This window comes from Ochotona princeps, chromosome X (genome assembly GCF_030435755.1).
Source record: "Ochotona princeps isolate mOchPri1 chromosome X, mOchPri1.hap1, whole genome shotgun sequence".
Lineage (NCBI taxonomy): Eukaryota > Metazoa > Chordata > Mammalia > Lagomorpha > Ochotonidae > Ochotona > Ochotona princeps.
In genome coordinates, this window is record NC_080865.1 from 27,355,156 (window position 1) to 27,372,803 (window position 17,648).

A 17,648-nucleotide genomic window follows, 5' to 3' on the forward strand; every position below is an offset into this window, starting at 1 on the left:
CAGAGAAGATGAAAAGAAATTCTTGATTCAAAGTTCATTTTACTGAATCACTGATTCAACCTTTACAATGACATATACATGCATACATATGTGCGAGCATACATATGCTCATCTCCAGCGAACAAACTCTATTTTCACCCTGCAGAAACATTTTTCATGTATTTGGGTAACTGTAGCCATTTCAGTTCTTTTTACTAACAATTTTTTTTCAGCATTTTGAAGCAAAATTTTACCATATATTTTTGGAAAACTCAAAGTAGAATTGAGCTGAATAACAAAACAAAACAATCCATATCATTTCAAAATTGCACTATCAGATTGCCTCACTCTTAAGGAAAAGCAGTAACACTGCAGTTCCAGCCAAGCCAGAACAGGGCTCAAATACTGAAAAGGAGACAATCCTCTGAGAGAATACTTCCTAAAGTTCAGAGATACTAAAGGGTATTAAAATATTCTCCTGCAGGTTTTTTTAAGAGACAAGAAAAACAAATCCAGTACCCTCCCTTACAAAACCCTGACTGAATGATTGGTGTTTTTAAAAAAGGAAAAAGCAAAAGCAGGATAGATTTTTTAAAAAGAATTGAGCAAATTCAGAAATGTTCCTGATACCAGTGCTGGGGGGAGATGTTACACCGTCAAGCTTCATCATCTTTGCTTCAATCTACTGACAAGGTTAAGGAACGGGGTAAGCAGCTGGGTAATGGACACGTGCAGCTGTGGCCTTGGACTTAGATCTGAGTCCAAATTCACTTTTGTTTGACAACTCTGGGCAGTATACTCAACCTCCTAGAGACTGTTTTCTCATAGGAACATGTAATAAAAAGCTTACCTCAGAGCTGCTATAGAGAAGAAATGAAGTAAGTGTAAAGTCACCACACAGTGCCTAACGCATAGTAAAACTACATAAACGGGAGCTGAGATTAGAGAGCTACTAAGAGCAGCAATTTTGTCAAGTGACATGGATTTCTGCCGTTTTCGCACACTGAACCACTCTCCTTGACATCTTCCTCGGGGTAGGGCCTAACAGCAAGGCCATGGAGTGACAGAACGTACCATGTCATTTAGGGGCTGTAGGATGTGCTGACTATGGCAGGCAGAGCAAAGAACAGACAGCCAGGGTACTGACTGAGGTAACCGCAGCAAGGAAAGAAGCCTATTCCAGGAAGAGACCTGGAAATCTGCCACAAGCATTCCAGCAAGGCCCCGAGCCTTCCCTTAAATCAGATAGGGAACAGCCAAGAACAGAGCAGCAATAAGGGGGGAGGGTCCCAGGAAAAGCAGTGGGGGGGCACTATTTCAGATTTGGTCAGGTTCATAGCAGGTCTGCCAGGGCAGGAAGGGGCCAATGGGAGTTAGCCAGTCACACGCTCCTGTGCCAAGACTCAGGGGTTAAACTGTTCAGGTGGTCATTGAACAAGTTTCACTTGTTTATAGCACAGACCCATATACCCACTTTCAAGCTGAGGGCAGTTCATGCACCACAGAGACACGAGTGGAAGACATTCTGCACCAGCACAGTCATGTGCCACCCTGGAAGAACACGTAACAGCCAGCACCAGCTTTGCTATCACTTAGTCATTTCATCAGCTATACAAGGAAGGGTCAGTTCACATTTTAAGGTCTCTTACTCCAATTCCTTGGTTTCATAAGAAACCATGACATAAAGCCACCCTCAGGACACTATTTTAAGGCCTCAAAGAGACAGTCCATACTAATTTCGAAAAATGGGAGACACACTGGTACCATTTTTTCCTTTGGATATTTGTTTAAGTAGATACCACAAGTTGATCAAGGCACTGCCTTTCCAAATTGTTCACAAATTTTCTTGACTTTCCCTGTTTCCAACATGCTGAGTTAACAAACTCTGTCTCAAATAATGCAGAGCACTTGATTTTATTCATACAAGTAAAATATAATCTTGTATGCTTATCAGTCAGATAGGACTCCAAAAAGAAACTTAATTTATACCCTGAACTGCTTTGCAGACTGATAAATATGTTGCTATGTTTAATGACAAAGGGTTCAATTGTTGTTTATCAATTAGAAACACTCAGCAGGGAGAGAAAGTGTGGCCCTTCCAGGATCTCAATGCTACCATGGTAACCAGAGGCATTTCTCCACACCTTGACAGGGCTGAAGGTTAGTGCCAGAGTGAGAGAAAGCGCTTTGACAATGCATCTACCATCTGTATGTTTCATGCTTATGCTATATAATATAGAAAATGGAATATCTTTATAATGAATGCTTTAATTATATAAATAAATTAGACAGAGGAGATTCCAAGGCCCTGGGTGACCTGGGCTGCTGGGCCCTGGCTCGTGCACATGGGAGTACGCCTCGCATCCAAGGGCAGCAGAAGGTGCTAAGTGGTGCTCAGGGAACACGCTGTGAAAGGCTTTCCCTCTGTATTTTGGGAGTGAAGCATTCAGCTCAGAGTGATTCTCAGCCACAAATTGAGAAGAAATCTAAGTTCAAAGCATTCACAAAGGAAGAAGCCAAAGCAAAAAGCTTCCCCTCCTCCAAAGAAAGCCACAACACCTTCTTAGCATGGCTAGTGTTAGAAGCTGGGGAGCTGGGCAGCTCTAGCCCTCCTACAGACAGAACCTCTTTGCACATGAGTACTCTTCCCTTCAGCAGTGGAGCAGGAGGCTTACCAAAGGGGCGGCTCTTGTGGGTTCCAGGCTGGGTCTAGGAGCTGTTGAATACATGTAGTTAAAAAGACGATCTATTTTTCGAAGTGGGACTCCGCCGCCTAGGTCACTTATCTGCAGTGCACAAAAAATGTAACAAATACTTTAAAAAGAAATCAACCTATACCTAGTAGTCAGATCATGAAATAGGATCTTACAGGCTTAGAGTTGAAGTCTCATTCTGCACCCTAAACAATGGCATTCTAATGAAGTCTAAGTGAGTTTGACCTAAGCTAAGGATGTAGCTCAGTACCACCATGCATCACTTAATGACAAGGGAAGTTCTGAAAACTGCTTTGTTAGGGATTTGTAGTGTGAACACCCCAGTGTACACTCACAGAAACTAGGATGCCTGCCAGCCTCAAAAGGTACAGAATTGTATAGCATGACTGTCACAGGTGCGGCATGTTGTGAACCAAAACATCGTTAGGCAGCACCTGACTGTACTCATCCATAAGACAAAATATGTCAGTTTTACTCACATCCCTCAGATTTCTCAATGTCTAGAAACTATTAAATCAGCTGAGAATGACAGAATGCATGCAAATAAAGCAGTTACCTTAATGGACAAATCTTCTTTACCCAAAGTAACAAGGGTTTTGACAGCCGGGTAGCCCTCTTTTCTATCTTCATAGAGTTCCACTGTTGCCCTCATTGAGTTCTAAAATAAGAAGATTTTTTTTAACCAAACAACTCATTGACTTAGAAAGTACAGTTTTTAAAAAGAAACAAGCACAACACTACTTAACTACTTATACCCAATAATTCTTTTGTGAGGCAAATATTAGCTGGATTTATGCAGCATTTCTTTCCCTCTTACAGGTTTGGCCAGGGTGGGTGTGTAGTCCAGTGGTTTAGATGATACTTGGGACATCCAAATCCCATATTGGAATGCCTAGTTTAAGTACTGGATCTACCTGCAATCCAGTTTCCCGCTAATGTGCACTCCGTGGGTCCCTGCCACCTTGCAGGAAGACCTGGAATGAGTTCCAGGTTCCCTGCTTTAAGCTTGGCCCAGCCTTGACTGTTATGAGAATTTGGGGAGTGATCCAGTGGACAGAAACCCCTTCTCCACCCACATGTTCGTTCTCTAGCTCCCTACTTCTCTCTTCTCTCTCTGGCACTCCGCCTTTCGAATAAAATGAAAAAAGTCGTAACTACTAAACATGTATTCAGATCAAGAAAAAACTTCCTGGTATTTCATTTTTCATCTAGCTTTAGCTCCATCCAACATATTTTTATTTCTTTCCTTCTTTTATAGTTTTCCCCTTACTTTAGGGTATTTGAATCATTCAACTCAATCCAGAGGTTTATTTATCACAAGTAATGAGACTGCGCAAGCTGATTTGTACACTTTAAATCCTGCTGGCAGTCTGCATTTACAGAGTACCTTTCCTCTAAGGCAGGCATAAAACCAGAAAGAATTCATGTTTCCTGTAAAAACAAAACAAAACAAAAAAAACAAAAAAAACACCCAATCTTGTGGCCAAAAAATAAGTAGAAAAAATATCAGTTTAAAAGAAATTCTAACTCACTGCAATATCCTAGTGCTAAACTCTCGCCTTGCATGGGACGGGATCCCATATGCGTTCTGGTTCATGTCCTAGCTGTTCCACTTCGCATCCAGCTCCCTGCTTGTGGCCTGGGAAAGCAGTAGAGGATGACCCAAAAGCCTTGAGACCCTGCACCCACATGGGAGACCCAGAAGAAGCTCCTGGCTCCTGGCTTTGGACCAGCTCAGCTCTGGCCATTGCAGCCACTTGGGCAGTGAACCAGCAGATAGGAGATCTTTATCTCTGTTTCTCCTTCTCTATGTAGATCTGCCTTTCAAATAAAAATAAATAAACATTTTCTAAAAGAAATTCTGTAAAATCCACGACAGTTCAAGAGAAAGTTCACAATTGAATGCCCATCTCAACCTTGAAGTGTTACATAAGCAACATTCTGATTTTTAGAAGTAAATCAGCATAACTGATTTTTCAGGTGTTCAATTTAGTGCTTTGCACATGGGAAGAAATGAAAAATTTAACTCAAATCCTTGTGCCTACAATACTCTACAGTAAATGCCATTAACTACAGCTTTAAGCATTCTACAGAGTTCTTTTTGCCCTTTTGTCCTTTGTGGTCCAGCCAATTCACATTTTTACCCTTTGCCTCTGTCAGATTTTCTGAATCGATTCACACATGGAGATAGATTATAGGATCTCCCAGGATTGGAGCAATTGCTAATGCACCAACACAGTCAATGGTCAGAAACATCAATCTGTGTTTTTATTTTGATCTGGCTATAACCCATACAGCTTTTGTCACGTTTGAAAACTAACAAGCATTTCTAACCTCATAACTGAAGAAAAAACAGTACGAATTTTACCGAAAGCCACAATTAAGTTTGAAAATCAATATGTACTAATATTCACAAAAAGTATACTGCACACAGCAATTTTTCATCTCACAGTGTACAAATTATAAAACCCACAGGATATCAGAAATAGAATTTTTAAAATGGTAATGCAAAACCTTTTTCTTATGCTAATCTAATGAATCCATTATGCTCTGAATCAAAGTAATTTAAAATGAAGAGTTCTTCCCATGTTTTTGAATTCCACTTACCTTGAACAACTCAAATAGCATGTGAAACAGATGTGAGGGCACATAGACTACCTGAATAGGTTTGTCTGGTGCTTTGGCTGAAAACAGAGACAAAACCACCAATGAATAAGGAACAAAATTAGAAAAGTCAAGAATTATGTTTGCATTCTACTTTTCAGGTTCATAACATAGACCTTTGGAACAGGCTGATTTAGTTTCCCGCTTCTAAAGGCAGTGCTGAGCAAAAGCATATGCTTGCACTCAAACCACCCTGGGGTGAAAATGACTTCCTACTCTTGCCAGCTCCGAGCTCCCTCTGTCTCCCTGAATCTTAGGTGAGCACAGCACAACCCATACCATAACATTCCAAGCAGTACGTGAGGACATCCAGATGTCACTGAGCATTGTTCAAAGTGGGGACACTGCTGCCACTGATCCAAGTGGTTACCTGGGGGAATATGAAGCTACCTGAGTAAATAGGCCTAGAGAATTAGACTACAGCAGTGCTGCGTTTTGTTCAATTAAGGCAAGGCCTACTGTTAAGGAATATGTGAGATTCTTCTAGCTTCTGCTACTGGCAGCTGGCAATGAGGTTCCTGGAGACCACAGTCCTTTCTCCTTGGCTCAGGGATCTTCTGAGCAAAGTATGAGAAACATCAGATCCTAGATCTGGCACTAAGAACAGCAAGCAGGTGCTCAAAAATTTAGTCCTTCCTCTTTCTCATGACCCCAGATCACTTAAGAGGCTGAAACTACATGAGCTGCCTCAAGCAGTTGCAGACACATTCACCCACATCACTACTTCAATCTAATGAGTTCCCTAATAAAGTAAAGCAATTCCGTAAGTCAGAGGCAAACATTGTTTCTTAGCACATTCAAAGGGCCTTCCCACACATTATCCAATGGAATCCTCATGACAATACTACCTGGTACAGAGACTGAGTGGCATGTTTCACAATGAGAGGAAACAGGTTGTGGAGTGGCTATCTGATTTGCCCAGGCTAAACAGAAGAGGCATAAAAACTGGACAGTTGAAGCAGGAGTTTTTGATTCTAACTGGGGAATCCTTTGCCCATCAGTTACTTTTTAAAAATTTTACCAGTAGTATCTACAAATGCCTTAAATGTTTTTTTTTTTTATTTTAGAAATATTTATTTCAAATGCAAGTTAAGAGACAAAGGGAGATAAAATAGCAAAATAAATCTTCCATCCTCTGGTTCACTCCCCAGATGGCCACAATGGCCACGACTGAGCCAGGCTGAAGCCAGGAGCTTCATCTGATTAACACACATGGGGTGGCAGGAGCCCACAAACATGTGTTATCCTTGACTGCTTTCCTGCAGGTAATTAGCACAGAGCTGGAGCTGAAGTGGAACAGCCAGAACACAAATCAATACCAACATGGGATATTACTGATGCAACTGATAAATTTATCCACTGCGCATCAATGAAAGCCTACACATTTTTGTCCCGGCTGCTCCACTTTCCATCCAGCTCCCTGCTTGTGGCTGGGAAAGTTGTGGTGGTTGGCCCAAAGCCTTGGGACCTTGTACCTGCCTGAGAGACCTGGACGAAGCTAATCTTGCTCCTGGCTTAGACTTGGCTCAGCTCCAGCTGTTGTGGCCACTTGGGGAGTAAAACAGCGACGAAGATCTTTGTCTCTCCTTCTCTCTGTAAACTTGTCTTTCCAATCTCAGTAGTACTGGTGACATTATAGCTACGTAACTATGAACCACTTCTGAGCAGCCCTAGCAGTACACCTTATGAATCTGATGACATGACCCCTGTGTTATCTGGAGAATAATCTGTCTTAAGGGGAAGGTGATTCCCTTTGTATCTGTATACTTTAAAATATTAACAGGAAATTGAACTAAAAGATAAGTCTGCTTTGGTGCAAAAATGTTGAAATCTATGAACAATGTATTCATACAGATCTTCCATGAGCTTTCTGAAAATCAGGTGCATGGATTTAAAAAAACTGTACCCAAATAAAATTATTTTAAAGTATCCTTATACTCCAAGTGCTAGTCTGCCTTCTACTGCTACAGCAAAATTCCTGAGGTTGGGTGCTTTATAAAATAAAAAAGTTTCTTTAGCTCATAGTTTTGGAAGCTAGAAGTCTGAGATCAGGTGGCCCCATCTGTTTGAACTTGGGTGAGGGCCCCTGTGGGTACAACAAACTGGAGCAGCATAAAGGACAATGGCAGCACGTTAAAAGGGACAAGAGCACAAGGTAGCCTTGCTTCACAACCACCCACTGTCACAAGAACTAACCAGAGCCCCATCAAAACCACATTAATCGCTTCTGAGGCTGCTCCCCTCCCCAATGGCATAACCACCTTCCATTATACTGCATCTCTTAAAGGTTTCAACACCTGTTAACATCACCACATGTGACCAACTGCTAGGCCCGTCACATCTAAACCACAGCAACTGCTCAGGATTATGCTGCGTCACATTTAGTCCACATCCTTCTTACACAGTTTTATATTTTTTCCCAGAGTTCTACATCTCCTTTTGGGTGCCTGGATAAGAAATATCCTTCCTCGGGCCCGGCGGCGTGGCCTAGCGGCTAAAGTCCTCGCCTTGAACGCCCCGGGATCCCATATGGGCACCGGTTCTAATCCCGGCAGCTCCACTTCCCATCCAGCTCCCTGCTTGTGGCCTGGGGAAGCAGTTGAGGACGGCCCAAGGCATTGGGACACTGCACCTGCATGGGAGACCTGGAAGAGGTTCCTGGTTCCCGGCTTTGGATCGACGCGCACCAGCCGTTACGGCTCTCTTGGGGAGTGAATCATCAGATGAAGATCTTCCTCTCTGTCTCTCCTCCTCTCTCTGAATATCTGACTTTGCATTAAAAATAAATAAATCTTAAAAAAAAAAAGAAATATGCTTCCTTTTCCATCTCTCAGATCTTCTGGCTTTATATTCTATTATATTTTTTCCAATATTTTTCAAGTTTCAATTGGCTACTTGCCAAAACACTACACAGCCATCACCCTAAACTGGTTTTTCCTCCCATCAAGTCAGTAAGGAATCTGAGATGAGCATGGAAGACATTTCTCACTGCTTACATCTCTGACTCAACTGAAGTGTTGATGAGATACACAATTCTGGATTCAAAAGCCTTTGATCTCAGAACTTAGAAAGGGTCTTCTGGCAGTAACAACATAGCTAGTAAGTTTAATGCAGTTTGGTTCTATTTATGCTGCCAAGTTTTTGACCAAAGTGAGATACATACCTTGCTTGTAAAATTCTTCACACAGGGTAGCTGGTTTTCAGTCCCAACCTCCCCATCAGCTCCCACTCCCCTTTCATTGCAGGACTCAACTCTGTTCCTAGGAAGCTACAGGACAATTTCAGCCAACTAGCTACCCTCCCCACCCCACTCCCCTTGCTTTGTTTCATTATTCAGCACACTTCAACCCAGTTACTGTCTTTTAGGGTCTTGGATCAGTGGCTGTTGTGGCCTGTAGACCATGTCTCGTCTCCCAAATTTATGCACTAGAAACAAACACCAAAGTTGCGGTTACTAGGGTTACTAGAGGGTAGGGCTTTTGTGAGGTGACCGGGTCATAAGAGTGGAACAAGGAGACCCAAAAGGTACCCTGTGAGGATGCTGAGGAGAAGCTCTGCAGCATTAAAGCAGGTTCTCACCTGACACCTAATCTGCATGCTTCATGATCTTGATTCCTCAGCGTCCAGAAGTAGACGCAGCATGTGTTTGTCATTGAAGCCATTCACACTCTGGTATTTTTGTCATGGCAGCCTGAATGAACTAAGATGTTAGACCGCTGAGGAGTGGCCCTGACTTCCTTGATTGTTTCCTTTGGATTCCTTTACTGCCATTTAAATGGGCCCTGAGGACCAAGCTGTGTTGCTTAGTCTTCTGAATTCAACCTTTTCACTCTAAATCTTAAGAAAATGAAAATGCCTTTTACAGTGGTGATATTGTTGTTTGGTTTTTGTTCAAACAACAGTCCCTAGGAGCCTTCTAAGGGCTCGTTCAATTACTTGCACTTTTCTTTAAAAACATTTACGGTTTAGATTTCTTTCCTTCCCTTTAAATCCTGTCAAATGTTTTTGCCCGTGACACTTCCCTCTTCCCCACTCCTGGGAATCACACTTGGAAAGTAGTGGATGCTTAATAGATGTCTTTTGACTTTTTAAAATAAGACACAAATGAAATACGAATTTTCCACCCGAGGGTGCATTTTTAAAAGTCAACAGAAAAAATGACCCAGGTTTTTTCGTGTTCAAGATTCAAAAAATAAAAATGTTTTACACAGTCATTGTACCAACTATCATGAGTTGAAACAACATAAATATCAATAGTACTGTAGACAGACTTAAGGAATTTTACTCTCAGATAATTCTTTTGTAAGAATGAAAAAAAACCCACCCCAAAGGCTAAGGAGAAAAAATATGTTTAAAAGAAAACTCAGCAGTGCAGTCTAAGGTGGATCTTTTGTCCCAAAAGTCAATGGGGAAGGTTATGAGAGACAGCTGGCATGGTTCAAAACCACCCTGGGCTCAAATCCTCACATTAAATAGCTACTTTAATAAGGGCTGGGTCTCAGTGCCCATTTCTGCAATGGATACACTACGTAGCTCACTGCTTGAACACAACTATTAAGTGAAATAACGGTGATGAACTGGGACACACAGAGCCTTCCACAAAGTAAGTATTCAGTAAGTTTTAGTTACTAGCATTACTAAACATTCACTTCCGTAGTGTTAACAGAGCTACCAGTAATAGCTATTCTACTATATAGAAAACTGGACAAAGCATGCATGAAAGTTTTGCTGATGGTATGTTGGAGCTTTCAATTGACTGGGATGATACTCTGCTGGCTCTGTCATCAGACCAGAGAGGGTATACCTAAGAAACCGTTGAACTTGACGGGACAATAAGATGCTGGACTCTATGTTTGGTATACGCTTGCAATGGGGAAATCTCAACTGAACTTGAGCTGTGGTTATGCAATAAGGTGGAGGAATCCACCATGGTGGGAGGGTTTGGGGAGGGGTGGGGAGAACCCAAGTATCTATGTAACTGTGTCACATAATACAATGTAATTACTGAAGTTAAATAATAAATAATTAAAAAAAAAAAAAAAAAAAAAAAAAAAAAAAGAAAGTTTCAAATATGGGGAAACCAGTAGTTCAGATTCCCAGGTTAGACAAACTTTTCCTATGAATCCCTTAATAACAAAATAAACACTGCACAAACAGAAATTTTTGTTTCCCACCAAAGCTGTGAGCTGACTTCTTGAAAGGAAAAACTGATGCAGAAATGGTGAAAAAAATGCAAGTGACAACATTGACTTCCAGCAGCCACAGTTTCCTAAATATTCAGTATGTGTCTCATGCATATTTGAGGCACTGGGAACATTCTCCTTCCACAGCCCAGCAAGGTGAGCTTACAGGTGAGGAAAGCTGGGTGTTGCAGAAGCAACGTGATCCTGTCAAAGCCTACGCCACAGAAGTGTCAGAATCGGATTTCCACTACCTGGTGAGTTACAAAGCTCACATTTCCTGTCAAACCCTGAGCCTACCACACAAACAAAAAGCATAAGGAAAATGTTTACTCACTTACTATTTTGACAACTGAATAGAAACAGCCAGGGATTGTTGCTGCCTTTGAAGAAACTGACCACAGGTTGCAACACATGGCTTGTCAAATGCACCTGACTAGTCATGGTCAAACATGCTAAGGCTAGGACAATGCAGGAAATTTAAGCCAGCCTGCCCCCTACAGTCAGAATTCTAGTAACGGTGGACAATCCTGATGGCATTCCTGCTTTACTTTCCAGACAATCTCAGTCACTATTCTCTCAAGGGCAAAGGAAAGGAAAAAAAGAATTCCAGAATTCAAAAACAAAATAATATGTGGAAGGAACAGAACCTTCAGGTCTCTAGGTAGCCACAAATTGCTTTTGGGGGTTTAACAGTGGGCTCGCTCAGGCAGAGCAGCAAACAATACGCCAGGGGCTTCCAGCCTCCATCAGCTGAGCTCTGAATCCACGTGTATCTGGATCTGACTGTTCCCTACATTAACCTGGAGCAAACTGTCAGTGTGAAACGCTTGCACTCTATCTCAGGCTACAGTAAAAACAAAACAAAACAAAAAAACCCTAAGTGTTCAAAATCAGCTTCCAGTTCTGACAAGAAATTAGTAAGAACAAAAGCACTCCATGCATCATGGTAACAAAGGGTTTTGATGTTCAAGGAATCACAAACAGAACTCATCAATACATTACCCAAAGCAATAGAAATCCAGTGGCTACCTATAACCTTCAGCAAACTTATCCTGCCGATGGAAAAGACCACTTCAACATAAGACATAAGGTGCCCAGCACGCATGGGTGCCAGTTCATGTGCCAGCTGGTCCACTTCCCATCAACTCCCTGCTTGTAGCCTGAGAAAGCAGTCAAGGACAGCCCAAAGCCTTGGGATTCTGCACCCGTGTGGGAGACCCAGAAGAAGCTCCTGGCTCCTAGCTTCAGATCGACTCAGCTCTGGCCAATGCGGCCACTTGGGGGAGTTAACCAGCACACAGAAGTTCTTTGTCTCCTTCTCTCTGGAAATCTGCTTTCTGATAAAAATAAATCTTTTTAAAACGTTTTAAAAATATGACATAAGGGCTGGCATCATGGGTTGGTTAAGGAAGTACCTGCAATGCCAGCATCCCACATGGGCACTCATTCAAGCCCCAGTTGCTTCCCTTCGATCCAGCTTTCTGCTACTGGTCTGGGGAAAGCAGTAGAAGATGGTCCAAGTATTCAGGCTCTACCCACTCACATGGGAGACCCAGAGGAAGTTCCTGGCTTCAGCCAGGTCCAGCCCTGGCTACTGCAGCCATTTGGGGAGTGAAGCAGCACATATAAGATCTCTCCTTCTCTGTCTTCCTATCTCTGTTTAGCTTTGCCTTTCAAATAAATCAATCACTGGGTTTCTTTAATGTGATATAAAAGGAGCTTGTAGCACTGAGACAGTTCCAAAAACAGCTGCAAAACTTCTGTCATGGTGGACGAGCTGTTTAGCCTGACTGCCTCACTGAAAAACAATGTGCTGACACAGCCAGTCCTGGGACAGCAAGAACAGGTTTGTTGGGCAAATATACATCTGGAAGATTAGGTCAGGCCCTGTGTAACTAGTAGAACAAATCACAAGATTAAGATGATTCTACAGAGGAATACTCAAACCAAGTCCACTGGGTTCTGGTTGTATATTTATACAAAATGGAAGACCGACTCTTCTCAGAGAAGCAATGAAACTTTGAAAAGAACTTGGAGCCCACACGTGCTAATAGAATGTGTGGGTAATTGTCCTTCAACAGCAACATTTAGTCTTTTCACATTTCCATTTCATTGCAAGAGGAACACATTTTTGGTAATTTTTACGAGGAAATTTGGGTTTTATCTTGAATATATAAAATGCCCACAACTTAAGACTTAGTCGTGGGGGTGGCCATTTGGCACAACAGTTAAGACAAAGTTTGGGATGCCTGCATATAGTGTCTGCTTTAGAATACTATCTGCATTTATGATCTAGCTTCTTGCTAACGCGCACCCTGGCAAGCAACAATGGCAGCCCAACCAGCTGAATCCCTGGCACATATGTGGGAAACCAGATTGAGTTCATGCTCCTGCCTTCAGCGTTGTCTAGTGCCAGCTGTCGCAGGCACATGGAAAGTGAACCAGCCTATGGAAGATTTCTCTGGGTCTGCACCTCTGTCTCTTTCAAAAAACTACTCCCCACTTTCCAACCAAAAAGTAAAGACTCAATCATTTCACATTTAGAAATGTAACCTACAGAAATATTTCCACACATTCACACTTCTCTGCCCCGTACACGTACACACACACACACACACACACACACACACATACACATACATCATAAGGAACATGGGAAAATCAGAAACCTTATCTGCAATCCCATAGGGAAATGGGTAAATTATGATTACTCACACTATGGATAACCCCTCAGCAACATTATCAATGTTGCTTACACGTAAAGATCTTCAGGGTGCAGTAAAAAACCCAAATTGCAAAATATAAATGGTTTTAATCCCATTTACAAGAAACAAAACAAAGCAAAACAAACTAAAGCTCTGTATGGGACTGGGCATAGCAGGGGCTTTCACTTATTACTCACATTTCTCTATGTTTTTACAACCTGCATATTTCCTTTATATTTTACAAACAAAAGATAAAAGTAAAAGGTAAGCCTATGGAACTGTATCATAAAATAATAATAATAATAATTCAATGAAAGAAAAAAATAGGTAAATAAATGTAAACATCAACTATAATTTTTCCAATATATCTGTATCATTACAAATTTCATAATTTGTGCTTTAAAAACATTCATTGGGGTGTTGGTTCAAGTTCTCACTGCTAAGCTTTCAATCCAGTTCCCTGATGATGCTGCTGGGCAAGCAGCAGAAGTGGCCCAAGTGCTCGGACTTTGCACAGACATGGGAGACCTGGACAGAGTTGCAGGCTCTCAGCTTTGACCTGGCGCAGTCCCGATCACTGTGGCCATTTAAAGAGTGAACTAGCAGATCCATTTAAAGAGTGAACTAGCAGATGAAAGGTGTCGTTTTTTTGTCTGTTCCTTGCCAATTAAACCTCAAAAATTCAATGTTTTTCATACACGATTCTTTTAAAACATTATTCTGAATGGCTGGATAGTATTCTATCTTTTTTTTTTTAAAGATTTATTTATTTTATTACAAAGTCAGATATACAGAGAGGAGGAGAGACAGAGAGGAAGATCTTCCATCCGATGATTCACTCCCCAAGTGAGCCGCAACGGGCCGGTGCGCGTTGATCCAAAGCCGGGAACCAGGAACCTCTTCCGGGTCTCCCACACGGGTGCAGGATTCCAATGCATTGGGCCGTCCTCGACTGCTTTCCCAGGCCACAAGCAGGGAGCTGGCTGGGAAGTGGAGCTGCCGGGATTAGAATCGGCGCCCATATGGGATCCCGGGGCGTTCAAGGCGAGGACTTTAGCCGCTAGGCCACGCCGCCAGGCCCTGGATAGTATTCTATCTTATGGGTATACCACAATCCATTTTAAAAGTCCTCTATTGTGAAAAACTTTGTTTTTTTAACTAAATTTCCTCTGAAAGAAAATTGATTGATATCTGTCCTGTATATAAATCTGTGCACCTGTCAATTTCCTTATAATACATTTTCTAAAGTCTGAGTCATGGAAGCAGAGTATGACTGTGATTAACTTAATTTATTAGGCCAAAGAGAAGGAACATTGTTAGCATTTCTGAAAAAGGCTCTATCACCACTTCTCGGCCTTTTGGCTAGGATCAAGTAGAGAAAGGCTATTATCAATTTAAACATACAAAAGAAATGTATGTGTTGGTGAGAGTATTTTTCTAAGAACAAGTATTAAAATGTTTGAATCACTGCTATTTTGAATAACAATAATGGCATGTCTCCTTGGTTTTGTTTGTATTCTTTTCATTAGTAAACTTAAAATACTTTTCTATTTATTTATTGACTGCTTGCATTTATTATTTTGAGAACTTCCTATTTATATCTTTATGTATTATCTTAAATTTTAAGCATTTATTTATTTATTTTAAAAGTAGAGTAATGGGGAGTTGGTCGAGGGAGGGAGAGAGAAACAGACTGGGTGATCTGGCATCCATTGATTCATTCACCAAATGCCCACAATAGCCACAGCTGGGCAGGCTGCAGCCAGGAGCCAAGAACTCCACCCAGGTCTCACTTGTGGGCAACAGGGGCACAAGTACTTGGGCTGGTATCTGCTTCCTTCCCAAGCACATTAACAAAGAACGAGATCAGAACTACAGTTGCTAAGACTCATGCTGGTACTCTAATATGGATGCATACATCCTAAGCAGAAGTCAACGCCCCTGTACCTCAACACCCAACCTCCTCTGTGTATTTTCGACCTTGATTACTTCTGTTCTGAGAACAGTGACGTCCAATACATTGATGCTTCCATATAAAATCTAACAACAATATAAGGTGTAGACAAATTTTCTCAACATATAAAAATGAATAGAGGGCCCGGTGGCGTGGCCTAGCAGCTAAAGTCCTCGCCTTGAACACCCCGGGATCCCATATGGACACTGGTTCTAATCCCAGCAACTCCACTTTCCATCCAGCTCCCTGCTTGTGGCCTGGGAAAGCAGTCGAGGATGGCCCAAAGCTTTGGGACCCTGCACCCGTGTGGGAGACCTGGAAGAGGTTCCTGGTTCCCGGTTTCAGATCGGCGCAGCACCAGCCATTGCGGTCACTTGGGGAGTGAATCATCGGATGGAAGATCTTCCTCTCTGTCTCTCCTCTTCTGTGTATATCTGACTTTGTAATAAAAATAAATTTTTTAAAAAAATGAATAGACAGCACAGATCTAGAATAACACTAAAATGAAGCTCAGGTATAATTAGGGATTTTGTTAGCTTCTTTGTTTAAAGTTAAAATATTTTCTTTTACCATTGAATTCTTCAACTTCCAGTTCTGGAGCTACCAGGTAATACTGTTCACACAGCATCTTGGCTGTCTCATATGCATCTGCAAAGAAAGGAGAAGGTTAAGCTGCTGCACTAACAACCTCGGCACAAGTGCATATGTATGTATACACACATACACATACACACAGAAATGTATTAAACTGTAAATTGTTAGATTCAGAATTAACAAACTAAGAACTTTCAAAAATCAGCCTTCTGGCTTTAATAGCACCATTATGACTAAAGCAAAATTTCTATTTTCTTAAAGTTTTAATGTTCACAAACATGACAAAATATTAGACTAATGACAAAAATATAGCTAGCCCTATGCCACCTTTAAATATTTCTACAAGCTATTTTGCATGGAAGTCTATGAGTTCAAGACTATGCTTCCGAATGCCATGCAACCTGATAAACACGCAGCAAAGGAGTGCTTGTTCTAAGTTTTAAAACAATGCTAGTACTCTTATGGCTTGACAGTGTCATTTATAAAGGACTTACTGAATGAGTGGTTTCTGTGAGTCAGGCAACTTTAGTTATTAGTAATCCCACTATTTGTTTAAAATGTCCTTTATGTTAGTCGAAGGTAACAGATCAGGGCAGATACTTATCAACAATGGAGGAGTAATAATCATCTTTTGAAAGGAAAAAGATAACATGGAGTAGAACTCATTTCATTTCATTTTTTTTTTTTAGAAAATCTGGCGATTCCAAGGTACATTACCAAAAGAGCTAGAGGAGGGAATTCAGGAGGTTCCAAGGAAGAGCAACAAAGTCCCAAAGCAGAATACATTAAGATAGATCCTAGGTTCAGGATTTGCACTTTCCACTTGCATGGTAACTTGCAGAGAACTCTGTGTAGGTGATGGCCCATAAACAGTACTTGGCTTGACAGATTTTAAGCTTTTTGATTATTTTTCTTTAAAAACTTTATTAAGATGTAACTCTCATACCATACAATACATCCACTTAGAGCGTATACGCAATTCAGTGTTTTCAGTATATTTGCCAAGTTGTGCATCCACCACAACCCTCAAGTTTACATTTCCATCATTTCGAAAAGAAGCTCAAATCCCCTAGCAGTCAATCCCCCTCTGCTCTGCCTCAGCAACCACAGATCCACCTGGCTTCTACACGTGTGCTATTCGGCACATTTCATGTAAATGGAATCATACAATATGTCTCCTATGGGTAGTTTCATTCAGCTAATATAATGTTTTCAACAGTGTAAGATATTATAGCCTTTATACTTTCTAAAGAATGAAGACTCAGATCACATTAAAACAACTCGTGGACACATCTGCAAATTAGCTATCAGCTCTTTGGAGACAGATTAAAATTTTCTTTATATTCTCCATAGCAATACTGCACATAGAACAGATACTTGTTAAGATTGAACATGTGAGAGAAAGCAGGACAAAAAGGAAGGGAAGGGAAATAAGAGTTCTAGAGTTTAATGTGTTACAATTTGACATTATTAAACTAAAGTAATACAAAGACAGGATTAGGGTATTGTTTAGACTATGAGTTTTGGCTTATTTATGTCATACTCTTACCAGATTAAAATTTTACATATTATTTCCTCACAGTAGGAATTCTGATTATTTTGTTATATTTTTTAAATTAAAATACTAAAAAGAACTAAACACGGGAACATTAAGATAACTCTGGTGAAATGAAACAATGAAGAATAACAAAGAGGAAGCAGCAGTAAGAGAAGAAAAAGATGTTAAGTGTTCCTCACTGCGAAAATAAACATTAAAGCAAGACTGAATTTCAACCCTGAAAAGGGGAAGTTAAAAGTTAAGATTACACTTAGCTTACAATTTTTCTTGGGTATACTAAATATCATCAAATATTTG

The 17,648-nt window shown here is 41.0% G+C and overlaps 1 protein-coding gene across 1 annotated transcript in view; it reads right to left on the bottom strand.

Moving 5' to 3' along the window:
* PDK3 (pyruvate dehydrogenase kinase 3) overlaps positions 1-17,648 on the bottom strand; it is a 69,283-nt gene that overhangs the window by 7,618 nt on the left and 44,017 nt on the right. The window contains exons 6-9 of the mRNA XM_058658425.1: positions 15,770-15,847; positions 5,301-5,377; positions 3,250-3,351; positions 2,655-2,765 (exon numbers count right to left, since the gene is read on the bottom strand). Coding sequence (XP_058514408.1) covers positions 2,655-2,765; positions 3,250-3,351; positions 5,301-5,377; positions 15,770-15,847 — 368 coding nt within the window. The remainder of the gene's footprint in view (positions 1-2,654; positions 2,766-3,249; positions 3,352-5,300; positions 5,378-15,769; positions 15,848-17,648) is intronic.